Genomic DNA, 14485 nt, shown 5'->3' on the forward strand with positions numbered 1-14485 from the left:
AGACATTCGGAGGAGACCAGTTTAAGAAAGGCAAAAAAAAAAGAAATCTTTCTTTCATGTTCTTCGCCAGCCAGAGAAGAGGAACGAGAAGAATTTTTATGAGACATATATAGATATAGTTCCATGTAATGATGCCCGCTGTTATGATATCCAAAATGAATAAATCAACTTCAAAATGCAAAACAAAAACACCGCTTTTAGTGACAGTTAGAGAAGATTCATGATATATCCGAGTGAAAAGAAAAAAGAAAGGTCTTGGCAGAGGCTTCTCTCTTACTGAAGCGCAGCCCCCGCAAAGTAGCCCTTGTTCTCAATCACTCCACGATCCGTGACATATGCAACGTATCGAGCAACCCATTGCGGGAAGAGCTCGCCTTCGAGGCCGGCGCCGCCGTTGGCCGCATCGGCCAGCACTCCTGCACCCTGGGGTCCATGGCCGAGGAGCTCTCGCAGGGTGCCGCGAGGAAGGATGTCGGTGCAATCAGTGTGGACATGCAGCTCCACGCCCTCTTCCTCCGCCAGCTTCAACAGGGGCTCGGGGACGTTGCAGCAGTCCTGCAGGTTGACCTGATCGACGGTCGGGCGGATCGCCGTCTGCTGGAGAAACGCACGCAGCTTCTCGCTGCCAAACTCAGCAACGCCGAGACGCTTGGCCAGGCCTTGGCTGTGCAGGTCCTCAAAGACCTTCCAGGACGCGAGCTCTTCCTCCAGGTTTCCCTGCTGGGCGTTGATGCGCTCGGCTTCCTTTTCGCATGTGCCCTCAAACGACATTCCGGGGAAGGAGACGATCAACAGGTCAATGGCCTGGATGCCGAGCTCCTTGCGCACAAGATCCAGCGCCTCGCGCGCATACTGCTCGCGGTCCTGGACCGTCGTGCCGGGGAGCAGGAACAGCTTGACGGTGATTTCGTAGTCGTTTGCCTCCTCGCGCAGACCGGCCGCCTGCCAGTTGATCCTGGGAATGTACAGCGTCTTCTCGTCTCGCTCCGTCCACAATTCGACCGGCGTCTGAGGCGGCGAGGGCAGCGTGTTGGCGCCGTTGGCTGCCGCCGGCGATGCGGCGAGCGCATAGTCTAGCCGTGTCGCCACGAAGTTGTCCCGCAGAGAATTGACGAGCTCTTGGTTCGATCTTGGTCTTTTGCCGCCGTTGATTTTGCGGATGATGGATGGGCTTCCGGACATGACATTGCTGTTTGGATCGCACAGCAGGGTTAGCAAAAAAAAGCTCGGCATTTTACAAGCAGCGAGGGGAGAAACCGAACCCCGTAGAGAGAATAATTTTCGTCATTGTGCTGATTGTAAAAGTGATGTGAGGAGAGTTTTAGATGTCTGATGGATCCTCAATGCGACTTTGGTAGGTTGGGTTTTGAAGAGAGCGAAAGCGAAAGAGGAAGTTTTTAGAAACGACGCCCTATAAGTCAAAAGCGCCCAAGACCCATTCTCGGCATATGCGAGTAACAGAACAGTAGCTTTTTTTTTCTCTTCTTCGTCGCAACGAACTAAGCTGCGAATTTTACCTACTCCAGATGGGCGGGATGTAAACGCCGTATTACTAATGAGGCGAGTGGATATTTGAAAGGAAGGCTGGTCGGAGAAGGATCAATGATAGTTTTTTTAGTTTTGTAAACAAGGTTACAGTCTCTGTTTATTTGGCTTTCGTGGCTGCTAGAAATATTCGAACCGTATTTTCCAGAGGTGAGGGCGCGCGGCCTATTCAAATGTGAGGTTCTCAACGTGTGCCAATTACTGTTCAAGTGACGTCTAAGAAACTGATAGTCCCCCACGCAAAGTTGAGTCTTGTACGTTGTAAGAGCACTGCTAGGTACAATTGACTTTCGGAGCTTTTAGACAAGACCCTTGGGCGGTTGCCCAGTAAAGCGCAACGCGGGGTTCGAGCTTCAATGTCTCGGCCTATTGCTACGTCTTCAATAGAATTCAAGGCTGCGGTGTTAGTTTTGGCGCTGCGGCCATTTGTCAAAGCCGCTGGAGGGTTCATGCCGACAAGAGGGGCAGCGGAACAGAGTACAAGTGACAAGTACATGTTCTGGGCTAGGAGAAATTGGGGGCACGGAACAAGGTACAGGCAGAATCCGAAGCACGCGCTACTGCCTCGTCACCGACCTGGCCAATTCATCCAGAGTACGCCAGCTCAAGTCTATTCAAACCGCATCTCGTCCCGCTTCCACCTCGTCACTGCGCCTCGACCGTCATCGTGTCCCTCTCGGTGATGTGAGAGAGCCGTCGTAATGGCGATTCAGTACGTTGCGCCTGCTGCGTGTGCTCTTGCGGCCAGATGAAGCTGACTCGCATCTTCTCTAGCTATCTTATTCTGTTGTCCCGTCAGGGGAAGGTGGTGAGTGGCTCTCGTTGTTGATGATGGCAGCTTGCAACTGGCATGGGACCAGCCTTGCTGACTTTCGCTTCCAGCGGCTTGCAAAGTGGTTCACGACGCTGTCCCCCAAGGACAAGGCCAAGATCGTCAAGGACGTATCACAGCTCGTCCTCGCTCGAAGAACACGCATGTGCAACTTTTTGGAGTACAAGGGTTAGTAGATGGACGCTCTCATATGCACCCCTTTTTTTCCCTACTCAGAGAAGGTGACTGACTGTGTCTTTCATCGGCCAGATACCAAAATTGTCTATCGACGATACGCCTCGCTCTTCTTCATTGCAGGATGCTCCTCCGAGGACAACGAGCTGATTACACTCGAAATCATCCACCGATACGTCGAACAGATGGACAAGTACTACGGCAACGTATGCGAGCTTGACATCATCTTCTCCTTCACAAAGGCCTACTATATCCTCGACGAGCTGCTTCTCGCAGGAGAACTGCAGGAGAGCAGTAAGAAGAACGTGCTGCGCTGCATTGGACAGCAGGATTCATTGGAAGACATGGAGGTGAGTGCTGTGTAGAGTTTCACCCGGGTGCATCGCACCGATCCTGGCTCTTTCCCAACACTATGATGCGCCATCGCCTTTCATCTTTTCATCATTTTTCGGCTATGGCAACACGACTTGACACAGCTGACAACGGGATTTCCAAACGCAAAGGTCGAAGACGAGGTCACCAAACTCATGTAAAACACGTGCCAACACAGTCGGGACGTGCGCAACAATTGGTCAAATGGTTATTACCCATCGCCTTGACTGACGCCTACTCACCCTCACGTTTACCGCTACGGAGTACCATTGGCATATACATATATATATAATCGAAGGCCCTTACTGTCCCACCGGCTACTTGGATTCATCGAGAGCACAATCCGAAAAGGATTTGACTATTAACATTTGGCGTTGCAGGTCGAGAGCACTCTAGAGAAGCTTCGCACAGTGGGGATTCTTTGATTACAGAAGTCTCAGGAAACTGAGCATCTCTTCGATGAGAAGAGAGGGCACACTGGGAAGAATGAATGGGGCGGGTGATGTGTTGGAGAGAGGATATGGCCATGTTTTTCTTTGTGTGTATAGATCTTGGAGAATGGAAAACCATCCTCTACCATATCAAGAGAAGAAGGAAGGGAGAGACGAAGAGAGACCCAAGCGTCGCACTGATGTTCCGTATCACGGACTAGTCCCCGGAATCGGGGAACATATCGGCTGGCGCTTGAGGCCTGAATCTAATACTATACCAGGAGACAAAGGAAAGCAAGCAAGCAACCAAGAAACAAAGAAAGAAAGCGCAAAGCCAATTCATGATATTTTTTTCATTTTCCACGTCACTGAGCTTAATCCGGTCAACTAACTACACAGTCGTTCTCGTCATGGCACATGCTGCCATTGGTGACAGGCCGTTGGCTGCTACGCTTCGTCTTGTCGATGCCGCGCGTGGCAGCTCCATGAGTCTCTATTCGTTGCAACTAATCGGCTCACCAGAGGCCCCCTCTTTTGGGCGGAGGTGCCGCCATGAGTCTGAGCAGTCTGCTGCTACTGCTACTGCTGCTACTACCTACTAGTTACTAATAATTGCTGCTGCTATTCGCGTCTGCCGGGCGCAGCCGACAGCGGGCGATCGGGTCATGACTAGAGCTTTAGGGGGTAGAAGCCACGTACCCGCACACCGACTTGCCGGCACTCGCCAACCAACTCGGCGCTGCGCGGGAACGTGGGCGATGCGCGAAACGGCTATGGCCATGCAAACACTCTGGCTGTGGACGATCTGGTCCAATGCGCAATGCGCAATGCGACCGACTGGCGTTCTGCTAGCACTGCGCTGGCTCGAGGTCGACACACGCTTCTGCTGGCCTGCAACACAGCGCTGGCGACTGGCCGAAACTCCCTATCCCGCCCCCTAACAGCCCAACCAGCCCGCCTCCGCGCTCCACCGCTGCAGCACGCAACAGCCCCTCCATCTGCCAGCTGATGTCACTGCAGCGCTGCACTGAGCGCCGCCGGTTTGAGGCCTTCAGCGACTCCCACCTGCGTGTCACCCGATCCGGCTTCTGGCCGTGCCACTAACAACGAGACGATAACAGGACAGGAGACGCCATCTGCACGACCTTGCATCCATCTCGCTCTCCCCTTTACTCCGAACTCTTCCAACCAACCAGCTGGCCTTGCACCCACCCGTCTTTCCAATTCAACGTCTGTCAACGTCTGCCAACCTGCTTGGAGTTGAGAGCAGCTGTTCCTCTGTGCCCGTGAATGACGGCACTGCTCGGCCCTCGACGCTGCTAGTTGCCGCATCACCGCTCTCCTCGCATTACCAAGACAAGACGACCTCGTCGAATCCCTACCGGCTTCAGTCGACAACAGCCTGGAGCCGAGCGAATCGCTTCCACTCCCTGCTGCAGTCTCGATCCACCAACCCCGTGCAGATCCGCGAACTCGAAGCAGACAACATCGGCATTTCGAGCGTCACTGCAACTGCGCAGTCCATACCAATCCACCAAGCCATCGCAGCCCAATTCCGTCCTCGGCTTGGGTGCCTTTGATGCGCAGCACGCACGCCTGATTGAACCCAAAACTACACACCAGCTATAGTAGCTACTACTAGTCCTATTAATCCCGCCGATACTTGGCGATTCTTTGGATTTCCGCCTCCAAAGCTTATTCACAAAACATCTACACTCGCCCTCCACCCGCCAGCTTCTGTCTTTAGCGCAACCTCCCGATACGCGCGGCACATTCTATCTTCGCCTTCCATCTTTCAAATATTCATGCAGAGATACGAACTCGTGACTAGCAGCCACCATGAAGGTAGGTGATCAGAATGATTGAGTGGGCGCCAACCCGAGACAAGCCAAATCTGACGAGACATTCCCCGCGACACAGTACCTCCCAGTCCAAGAATTCGAGACCGTAACCGGCGCTCTCAACTTCAACACCCCTGATTGCAACGTCACAGGCGGATGCGATCTCTACACCACGAAATCTACCGGGTCCGACAAGAAACTGTACAAGAGTATCGACAAGGATCTCAGTTCCCAGCATGCCGCGCTGCTCAAGCTGGGCGCCAGCCTGTCACCGCCCGACCGACAACACATGCTCGCTACGTCGCGCAGCATGCAGTTATTCTCGCACTCGAGCGCATTTGGCCCTCTGTCTGAGCTTGCTAGTCGACGAACGTTTGCCTATCTGATTGCGACGCTCAATGCAAGCCACCCTCACTACGACTTTTCCCACGTCTTGCGGCCCGGCGATTTCAAGCGCGAGAGGAACCTGAGGCGTGTCATTGCCAACCTGGATTCAATTTTGAAAAACGTACGGCCCGGGTTTGAAGGCTCATCGTACGACTCATCCGCCGGCAGCGACATGAACGCACAATGGGGCCCACAGTGCTGGTCCTTGATTAACAAGGAGATGCGTCTTAATGAGTGCACCGTCTTTAGCTATCACCCAGAAGTCGACCCCTTTGAAGAAGACGAAAGCGCCATTTGGGCCGTCCACTACTTCTTTTTCAACAGAATGCTCAAGAGGGTCGCTTACCTCTATGTCAGAGTCGTTCCCGTCATATCCTCACAGAGCCCAACTTTGAGACCGGCCAAAGGTGGTCTTCACAAGCGACATACCGCAACCGAGTCAGAGGGCACCAAGAAACGGGCCAAGTACTGGTTTGGTAACCAAGACGCCGAGATGGTACCACCATTTGAAGACGACGAAGAGCCGATGGATGACGGCCTCTACTGGAATCGCGGAGAGGATGGCGATATCGTCCAGTTCTCGGATGATGATTTGGCTGAAGATGAACCACTCGATGAGGATGAGGATGAGGATGAGGATGATGACGATGATTACGACATGACAAGTACAAGGCGAGAAAGGCTTATGAGCGAGGATGTTGCAGGACGAATGGAGATTTAAGCTGAGGCTATATTCTCCAAACCACGCTTATTTCTGCAACAAAGGGGGACAGCAACAGTCATAGTATTGTCTGCACCAAGATGACGAAGCATATTGTATCTTTTCAACAAGGATATGCTCTCTCATTTCAAATCTGCTTGGATGGACTCTGATCCACCTTGGCTGATCCATTTTACCATGAACTCATTACCTGCACTCGACTTGATATGGACAGAGATGGAACTCCAGCTCCCTCCATTCTCGAAGCTCCCCTCTCTCCTATCCTGCTTTACCGCTTTTTATTTGGAGTCGATTTCCAACGATTTCCTACTCAACTACTCTACCCTATCGTTGCCATGATTACGAAATGTCATTTTTTTTTAGCGTGGCGCAAGGTCCTGGTTTCTGGTCGGTGAGAGCGACTGGGAACAACGTCGCCCGGAGTTTTCTCTCTGATTTTTAGTTGGTTCAATTTCCTATCGTCGCATTTCTTTTGATCAAGTTGAACTATCTATCTGCCGTTGTATATTTTCCTCGTTTCTTTTCGTTTTGCTGTGTTATTTGAAATATTTGGTGGCTCTTTTTACCTATTTTCGAAAAACTTGGCAAGGCTGGTTTTGTTATTCTATTCTTATTGCCTATTTTATCTCTTCTTTATTTCTTCTCTTATCTTTTTTTCTTTTCGCTTTTAATCCTAGGGAATGAGGTGGGCTACCTATAAAACATGTATATATATACACACACATATATATATATACATATCACGCAGTAATGTTATGAATTTTTGGCTCCGTCTCGCTGGGAACGAGACTTTTGCTGGCTAGTTTTTTTTTGATAGTTTACGCAGATTAGCAGTATATCAATTGTACCATTTCTACTTTGAAAGCACAAACACTTACTACCTCGATCACTTGTCTGGTAATAGCAAAGCGGTGAATAGACATAAGCCCTTAGATAGAAGCATACATGTAAAGTTACTAGGTACAAAGCGCAATATAATCTACCTGGCATACAAAACAGGTCCAAGAATCTTTATACTGTCCGAGACACAAACATAAATATGATCCACGCGCAGAGAAAATAGCAGTGATGCAGCACGAGGTATCCATTGATCTAAATAACACAAAGCTAACGAAGAGAATTTGACAAAAAAAGTAAACGTGTGTGAAGCTAAAGAAACAAACAAACAAACAAGTAATTGAATTCCCCTTGTCCCTTTTCCCTTGTCCCCTATCCTAGCAAATGGCCAAATCAGTATCAGCCGCCTATATCGGCGACGGGTATTTTTCAAGACCACTTCACGCGCACAATCTCTTTTAGTGTTTAATAATTAGTCTCGGGTATCAAGTTATTTTCAGGTATAATAGCGCGCATGAATGAATGTAAAAGAGCAGGCTAACATTGGGTGCCCCCCCTTGGCCCAATCTCTGTTTCATTGGACCGTTTATTTATACTCTGTTTAGTGTATAGATATGTATCGTCGAGTAGAAAGGTATTATTAAATGCAAGAATTCCAGAACCGAGTAATGCCATCGAGGAGCGCAATGAATAAAATATGCTGATAGATTGGCGTGTAGAGAACTCGGAGCTTAGACAACGGACGCCTTCCTTCGTCGTCCAAAGAATTTCGCAAACGCGCTGGGCTCTTCTTGCTGGACTGGAACTGGAGCGGGAGTAAAGTCTGGCGGCGGCTCAGAGTCGCGTAAGAACTGGGCTAGATCTCCTGTCTGTCCTAGGTACGCAGGCTCTCTCGGCTCAAATTTCTTCATTGGGACTCTGTTCATTGGGGCTCTCTCCATTGGGGCTCTCTCGATCGGAGCTCTCTCCACTGGAGCTCTGTTTACTGGAGGGTCGGCATGGGTAGGCCCGTATGCGTCGTATCCTGGAGGCATCTGAATCGGAACGTGTTTGCGAACAGTCGACGGGCGGGCTTCGTTGCCGAGGCCCACAGCGCCAGGACGTGATTGAGATTCGTTAAGAGTGTTAACCTCCTTAGAGTTGTTACGACCAAATCGTCCCATAAGACCGGGTGTGCTCGACTTCCTCCTTGGCTGCTGCTTCGTAGGCAGAGACGGAGGCTCCGGCGGAGGCTCACAGTTGAGTAAGAACTCTGCCAGACTTTCTTCCTTCTTGGGGGGCGGTCTGGGAGGCATATCGAAATCATCATCTTCTTCATCGCTGAAATCGATTGCGTATGGATCGCGAACGCGGCGAGTTTTCCGAACGGGCATTGGCATGCCCATATCATCATCGTCCTCTCCAAACATCGCGTTTGCCTTGGACATGCTCTTGTTCTTGAGGAGTGCAGAGTTGGAGTTGACAGAGGAGTGCATCGACGGCATCGAGTAATCCGTCACGCTGGTGGATGCTTGGCTGTGTCGCATATCCGGAAGTACCGGATCGACCGCCCTACCTCCAGCCGCGCCATACATCATCTCCGAATCTCCTGGGTTACGGAAAGGCGCCACGTGCCGAGGGATGGGATTTTGACCATTGGCTGGGCCCTGTCGTATAAAGTCGATCAAGTCCGAGGTCTCGCTTCTGCTGTTGGCAGCAGGCTCTCGAGCCTGGTATCGGTTTCGATTGCTGCTGCTGCGACTGTTCATGGTGGTAAGTGGTTGGGATTCCGGAATTGTCTTGGGTGGGTTGACAGGGACGTGAACATTGCGCAGAGCTGCCGGGCCTCTGTCGCCAGCTGGGCCTGTAGACTTGATAAACTCGGCAAAATCCGCCAAAGACTCGCCAGGTGCACGAGCATCTCGAGCCTGTGCCCCTCCCGTGCGGCCAGAGGCTCCCGCCGGAGCGCGGGGAATCGGTCCAGAAAATTTGGCTGTGCTTTCAGAAGAAGCCTGGGCGTTGGCTGGCTGCGCCCGCGGAATTGATGGTGATGCATTTGAGCTAACAGGCGAGGATCGCATAAGGTCTTCGCTCTTACGGGAGGCCTTGGCCGCAACAGGGCTGTCGGCAGATTTATTGACCTGGAAGACGAATTAGCAAACAGGCAAACTCCATAGGTAGGGGAGGGGAAAAAAAAAAGGAAAATGCTCGCGGTTGGGGACGTACATCAATATCACGCATATTCTCCGGTGTCAATGTGTATGTGATGGTTTGATTGCTCTGAATAAGCTCTTCAAAGTTGCGCGCCATGCTTTCAGCACGGTTTGATGCGTCGTCTGAAGTAGTTCTGACCGCCTTGAAGCGGCTGGCGCCAGAAGATGCCGACGACCCAGATGTGTGGATTTGCCGAGGAGGGGCAACGGAATGTAGAGACGGAGTTGATTCCTCGTCGTCTTGCTCAGCGGCGGGCCGCCCCTTCTGTCGATTGGAATTACCCCCAGTCGATCTGTAAGGAACATCTGGAAATTGGATATCCGTGGCACTTTGGGCGGTTTTTAGAGACGAGCTCCTGGTACTTGACTGAGGCTGGTCGCTTTGAGGGGAAGCCGAGATTCTATCAGCAGCTCTGATATTTGTTTGCAAGCCATGTGGGAGTCGGCCAAGCTGGTCTCGGCTTCGAGAAGCTGGTGCAGGCTTGACAATCGGATGCACCTGATCAGCGTCTTCCTCGGACTCTGAGATGGTGGCAGCATTTGGGACGGGTGGCCTCATCCTCTCGACTGGAGATCTCACCGCCGAGAGAGGCGCTCCTGTTCGCGAGCTGGTGTCAATGGCCTTGACTTTCCGCATCTCATCTGGACGAGATAGAGGGCTTGCTCCAGACACAGTGCTTGCTCGCGGCCGCTCGGCTGATTCCATTGAACGCGGCCGACTAGTGGCTGGACTACGGGGCGGAACGTCTATGATGCGTGCAGAGTGCACACTGGAAGATCTGCTCAGATGAATGGCCTTACCCGTATCTGAGACAGAACGAGAGGAGGTGCTGGAGACGGAGACTCTGGACGAGGTCAGGATCTCGGCCTTCTCGTATATCACCTCATCGAATTCATCCGAGCCGCTTTCATCAGACTCGCGGCTTTTCGCCTTCGCCTCCACCTCCACCTCGACAACAGAGAGCCTCGTAAGCTCTTGTAGCTCCGGGATGCTTGCTGCATCGGCGGTTTTTGACCTTGGTCGCGCAGTTGCATAGAAGACGGACCTTTTGGGGGTTGGCAGTGAGGTGGATCTCCTGTGAAGGCTGAGTAAGGTGGCATAGTTGTCTGAATCTGGAGATGTTTGAGAGTCTTTGAGTAAGGATAACGCTCCAGCAAAAGATTTAACGCGGCGTTTGTCGAAATCCTTTTCTTCCTCGTCGCTTCCATCTTCCTCATCATCGCTATGATGGGCCAAACCTGGCACCTCAATCTCCGCAACGTCATTGTCGCCCATGGGTAGTGGAATATCCATGGGGTGAATGTCTTTTTCCACAGCATCCTTTGCGTCATCTTGCATCTCGGCAGAGTCAGTTCCACGCTCACTGATGGAACTCTTACGATCGTACAGAGAACCAGCGTGGCTGACTGAAAGAGATCGACTGGAGACATATTCGCCTGGCGGCGCACGCATCCTCTTTTTCCATCCTCGCCATAAGCGGCCCAAAGTTCGATCAAGCGCAACGCGTTCCATGTCGATATCCTCCACGACGATTCTTTCAGCAACGGCGGCCGGGCTGCGCGCTCCATCCTTGAGCTCCTTTTCAATTCTGGAACGCAACCTTGTGCTCGCCGCCTGCCCAGCCACAGAAAGCGTGAGTTCGCCCATGTATTCCAAGACTGAGGTAAGGAAGATGGCCACGGCGGGCGAGATGATGTCGGAGGCTCTCTCATGTTCGCTGATTTCGAGATTTTCCTGCGTCATGTACTTGTCCTCGTCCTCTTCTTCCAAGTCTCCGAGAGAGGAGTAGACCATGCACCGCAATCTAGCCCTCTTCCAAGCTAATTCAACATCCCAATCTCGAGCATGGGGGCTCTGGGGGTCGGTGTACTCTTCCTCTTCGGAGCCCCCTAGGTACTCCCTCAGTTCTTCATCAGCATTGCTTATAGTTTCTTTGGCCAATTTTGGCTTGAGGACGTCGGAGACAGCAGGTCGCAGGGCCGAGAGAGAGGTAGACTTTGCAACTTGCAAAAAGTTTAGTAGTAACTGATCGAGGAAGCTGTTGACTAGCTGCAAGGCAGCAGGGGATATCACAGCGGCCTCTCCAGACGGCTCGACGCCATTTTGGTCGTACCAGGAGCTTTGGTGGCCGTCGTGGTTGTTTGTTACAATCTGTGAAGCCGCAGTTGACGCAATGAAGGCGGCCTCTGGAGATGTAGACTGTGGAAGGGCAAGAAACGTGTGGCTCGCGATCGAAGGTCTGTCGCTGGAGATGCTCTGGGTTCGCGGTCGCACATCGCGCGGCGAGCCAACGCTGCTCGTCGGGCGCGAGTCGACGGCGGAGCCAGCCATGGTTGACGCTGGTTTTCTACCGAATGTAGCTGTGAATTAGCATGTATATTCTGGCTTGTTTCTCGTCTTGGCCGCTGTTCTTGGCCGCTCTTGAAAACGACAGTTGTATAGTTGTATGAAACCCACGCAAGAAAAGAGAAGAGTGCAGTCGAAATCGAAGCCCGTGTCGAGGTTTCGCAACTCGTCGACCAAGGCGAATAAGCGACTGTCCCTAGCTATTCGTGGAATATGGGGCCGCAGAAGGGTAATCAATGCTTAAGACGGAGGACCCCCTGGTCGTAAATTAGTTCATGAATCGGGACACAATCGAATGACTGGACTGGCAGGCCCGCTAACACATGGCTCTGGGGACTGGGATGATGAGATGAGACACAGGAGGGCAAAGGCTGGTTTAAGTGACTCCAGTCTGTGACGAAAAAGAAACGAGTGTGAGCGGTGGGTGTCACAATGGAGGAGCAGGCCAGGCCGGTTGATTGATGGATTGATTGACTGATTGATTGGATTGATGGCTGGTGTTGGCACTAGCAATCAGATGGCGCTGAATCCACGGGACAGGCAAACGATGGATGGCATCAACCAGAGGCCGACAGGATGCGCTTCAGCTGCGTGAGGGAGCAAACTGGGAGGCCATGTCGCGGGTGAAGCAGAGAAAAGAGGGAGGGCATCAAGGGGGCAGTTGGACCACGGGGAGACTGTGCCGTGACAGCAGCCACTACGGGGAAGCGGTATGTGGTACTTTGTGTAGCGCAGGGACAGTGCTGGGGCGGCAGGTACTCGAGCAACGGCGCTGGTACCGGTACAGCGCGCAGCAGGTACTTACATGTATATTCCTGGAGCGAGCGCCTTACTTGCTGTACACGAGGACGAATCGTGGGCGTCTGTGCGCTGGCGAGTCAATGCTGCAGAAGCACAGCCCGTGACGTGCCCGTTGCTGGGAAAGAAGGAGAAGGAGTTGCAAGTCGAAAAGAGGACAAGGTTGCGAGATGTTGAATCGTCCACAGTGGCCAGCCGGGCCATCAAGGCGGCGAAATGGAGATTTGCATGATATACGGCATCTGTTCTTTTCTTTTTTTTACTCCGGCTGTTTTGGAGATTGATGTCGACCCCCTTTCTATAGTAGCAGTGCTAGTGCAGGCCCGATGTCTTCGACAGCAGTAGTGTACGGTACTGTAGCATCGATTCGGCGTATAGGTGGCCATACATTACATTCAAACAAGTTCAGTCTAGTATAAGCGCGAGACTTGGTTGCTGCGAAATGGGAAGCCTCTTGAGGATCGACGGCCGTGGATCAATCGATGCTTGAATCACAGCCGGTAATTGCGTGCAAAGCACCGCCCACATCGCCCTACAGTCTTTTCATTTCCATCCCTCCTATTGACTTGCTTCATTGTCTCTCGCCTCACCGCAACTTCTTGTTTCATTCATTCTTTTCTTTTCATTCTTCCACCCTCTCAAATCCCATCTCATCTCTTCCTTCTTCTTTCACTTCTATTGCTCCTCGTTTCCTCAGCGGCAGACTCGACTCGCTCACCCATTTCCCAATCCCACTGCAAAGTCCCGCCTCCACTCCCTGGCGAGACTGGCCCTGGCTTGCCTCAACTTGTGGCCCCAAAGCGGCCTGGCATGGGGACCCTAGCGTCATCTTTAGTGCCTTAGCGAAGGGCCCCCACAGGCGCTAGAAGCAGCAGCTTTCAGGGGTTGCCTCAACGTCGACGCTGGATTGGATTAAGGCCGACGGCGGGACACGATTTTGAGGCCGCTTGGCTTGCAAGCATCCATGGATGTCAAAGCAACAAGAACAACGTTGAACGCCTCGTTTTTTTCTTCTGACGCCCGCGTGCTTTTCACAGGTTTGGGGCAACACAGACAGCAGCAATTCTGCTCTTCTTCCTACCCTCTGATCCTCCATCATACCGCAAGGGGCTAACACTGTGTTGGCTGATCACAGATGGCTCACAGTATTGCCTCTTTCGTTAGTAACTGTCAACACTCCTTCACGTCACGCCTCCACTCCATTCGCATCCGCGCTCCTGCACGGAGCTCGGAGTATTCTATAAATAATGAATGATTTGCAGAACTCTGCTAGGAAACAAGCACGCCGGGAAATCGCATCAATCGGCCGAGCCAAGACTGCCCAAAGTGGCAACCCTGATATCAGCAACCTCTGCCGACGCTATTGAATGATGTCTAATATAGATTACATACTTGTAATCCGTGTAAGATAAGAAAAAGCAAAGAAAAAACTCTTTAGCTGGAGTTGAATGGAGTTTGCAGCTCGGGGTAATTATACTTGCAAGTCGCTAACACGGCCGTTGAGGAGAACCTGACTCAAGGCACAGGGCTGTTAATCTCTGGAAGCAACATTCAACATGAGAGACACGAGACAAAACTGCTAGCCTCGCAGACTATAGCTCCACGCGCCAGGGATCAGGGCACAACGACAATCTAGGCGCATCAGGGTCTTTTGCCATGTCTAATGACATTCGTCGTCTCAAGTTTGATTCCCGTTTTCTGCCCAGGAAATGGAACGACATGCCCGATGCTCTGCATGATGAAATGTCGAACAGTAAAAAGCCCGCCACAGCTCACACTGGCGGCTATCTCCTCGGCGCGTGCTGCCGCACCGACCAGCAGCCACCCGCTGCAAAGTATGGCGCCTTTGAGCCTTCAATGTTTTGTTGTTTTGGGGCCAACTGCTAAGCCAACCTCCGCTATGACGGTTTAGCACCGCTGTGTCCCCGGCGGTGATCCTTTGAGGCGGGCGAGGCTGATTGATTGATCCCATGGCTCATGCTTGCAAGTCGAGCAAACGCCTCTCCAT

The 14485-nt window shown here is 52.1% G+C and overlaps 5 protein-coding genes across 5 annotated transcripts; 3 read left to right on the forward strand and 2 right to left on the reverse strand.

Annotated features, from left to right (window-relative positions):
• Positions 1-273: 273 nt before the first annotated feature.
• Positions 274-1288, reverse strand: TrAtP1_004055 (uncharacterized protein; the record flags this gene model as incomplete). The annotated part of the gene is made up of 2 exons (XM_014083693.2): positions 274-1189; positions 1263-1288. 2 exons carry the CDS (start codon positions 1286-1288, stop codon positions 274-276), a joined length of 942 nt encoding a protein of 313 aa, XP_013939168.1.
• A 958-nt stretch (positions 1289-2246) lies between these two features.
• On the forward strand, positions 2247-3084 carry TrAtP1_004056 (uncharacterized protein; the record flags this gene model as incomplete). The annotated part of the gene is made up of 5 exons (XM_014083694.2): positions 2247-2257; positions 2320-2353; positions 2428-2545; positions 2627-2901; positions 3055-3084. The coding sequence occupies 5 exons, from the start codon at positions 2247-2249 to the stop codon at positions 3082-3084; spliced, it is 468 nt and encodes a 155-aa protein (XP_013939169.1).
• Positions 3085-4519: 1435 nt separating this feature from the next.
• TrAtP1_004057 (uncharacterized protein) lies at positions 4520-7174 on the forward strand. Its single transcript, XM_014083695.2, has 2 exons — positions 4520-5199; positions 5275-7174. The coding sequence occupies exons 1-2, from the start codon at positions 5194-5196 to the stop codon at positions 6301-6303; spliced, it is 1035 nt and encodes a 344-aa protein (XP_013939170.1). The 5' UTR covers positions 4520-5193; the 3' UTR covers positions 6304-7174.
• A 68-nt stretch (positions 7175-7242) lies between these two features.
• On the reverse strand, positions 7243-12860 carry TrAtP1_004058 (uncharacterized protein). The gene is made up of 2 exons (XM_014083697.2): positions 9346-12860; positions 7243-9260 (listed from the first exon to the last, which is right to left on the reverse strand). The coding sequence occupies exons 1-2, from the start codon at positions 11662-11664 to the stop codon at positions 7872-7874; spliced, it is 3708 nt and encodes a 1235-aa protein (XP_013939172.2). The 5' UTR covers positions 11665-12860; the 3' UTR covers positions 7243-7871.
• A 1154-nt stretch (positions 12861-14014) lies between these two features.
• Positions 14015-14364, forward strand: TrAtP1_004059 (uncharacterized protein; the record flags this gene model as incomplete). The annotated part of the gene is made up of 1 exon (XM_066112147.1): positions 14015-14364. The coding sequence occupies exon 1, from the start codon at positions 14134-14136 to the stop codon at positions 14362-14364; it is 231 nt and encodes a 76-aa protein (XP_065968230.1). The 5' UTR covers positions 14015-14133.
• Positions 14365-14485: the final 121 nt, after the last annotated feature.

Source organism: Trichoderma atroviride, chromosome 2, assembly GCF_020647795.1.
Source record: "Trichoderma atroviride chromosome 2, complete sequence".
NCBI classification, from domain to species: domain Eukaryota; kingdom Fungi; phylum Ascomycota; class Sordariomycetes; order Hypocreales; family Hypocreaceae; genus Trichoderma; species Trichoderma atroviride.

Excerpts from the sequence above, each read along its gene's own strand:
- TrAtP1_004058 (XM_014083697.2), bottom strand. The coding sequence starts at position 11,664 with ATGGCTGGCTCCGCCGTCGACTCGCGCCCGACGAGCAGCGTTGGCTCG. Across the intron at positions 9,261-9,345 it reads AGAATATGCGTGATATTGAT|GTCAATAAATCTGCCGACAG; the intron begins GTACGTCCCCAA and ends TTCGTCTTCCAG.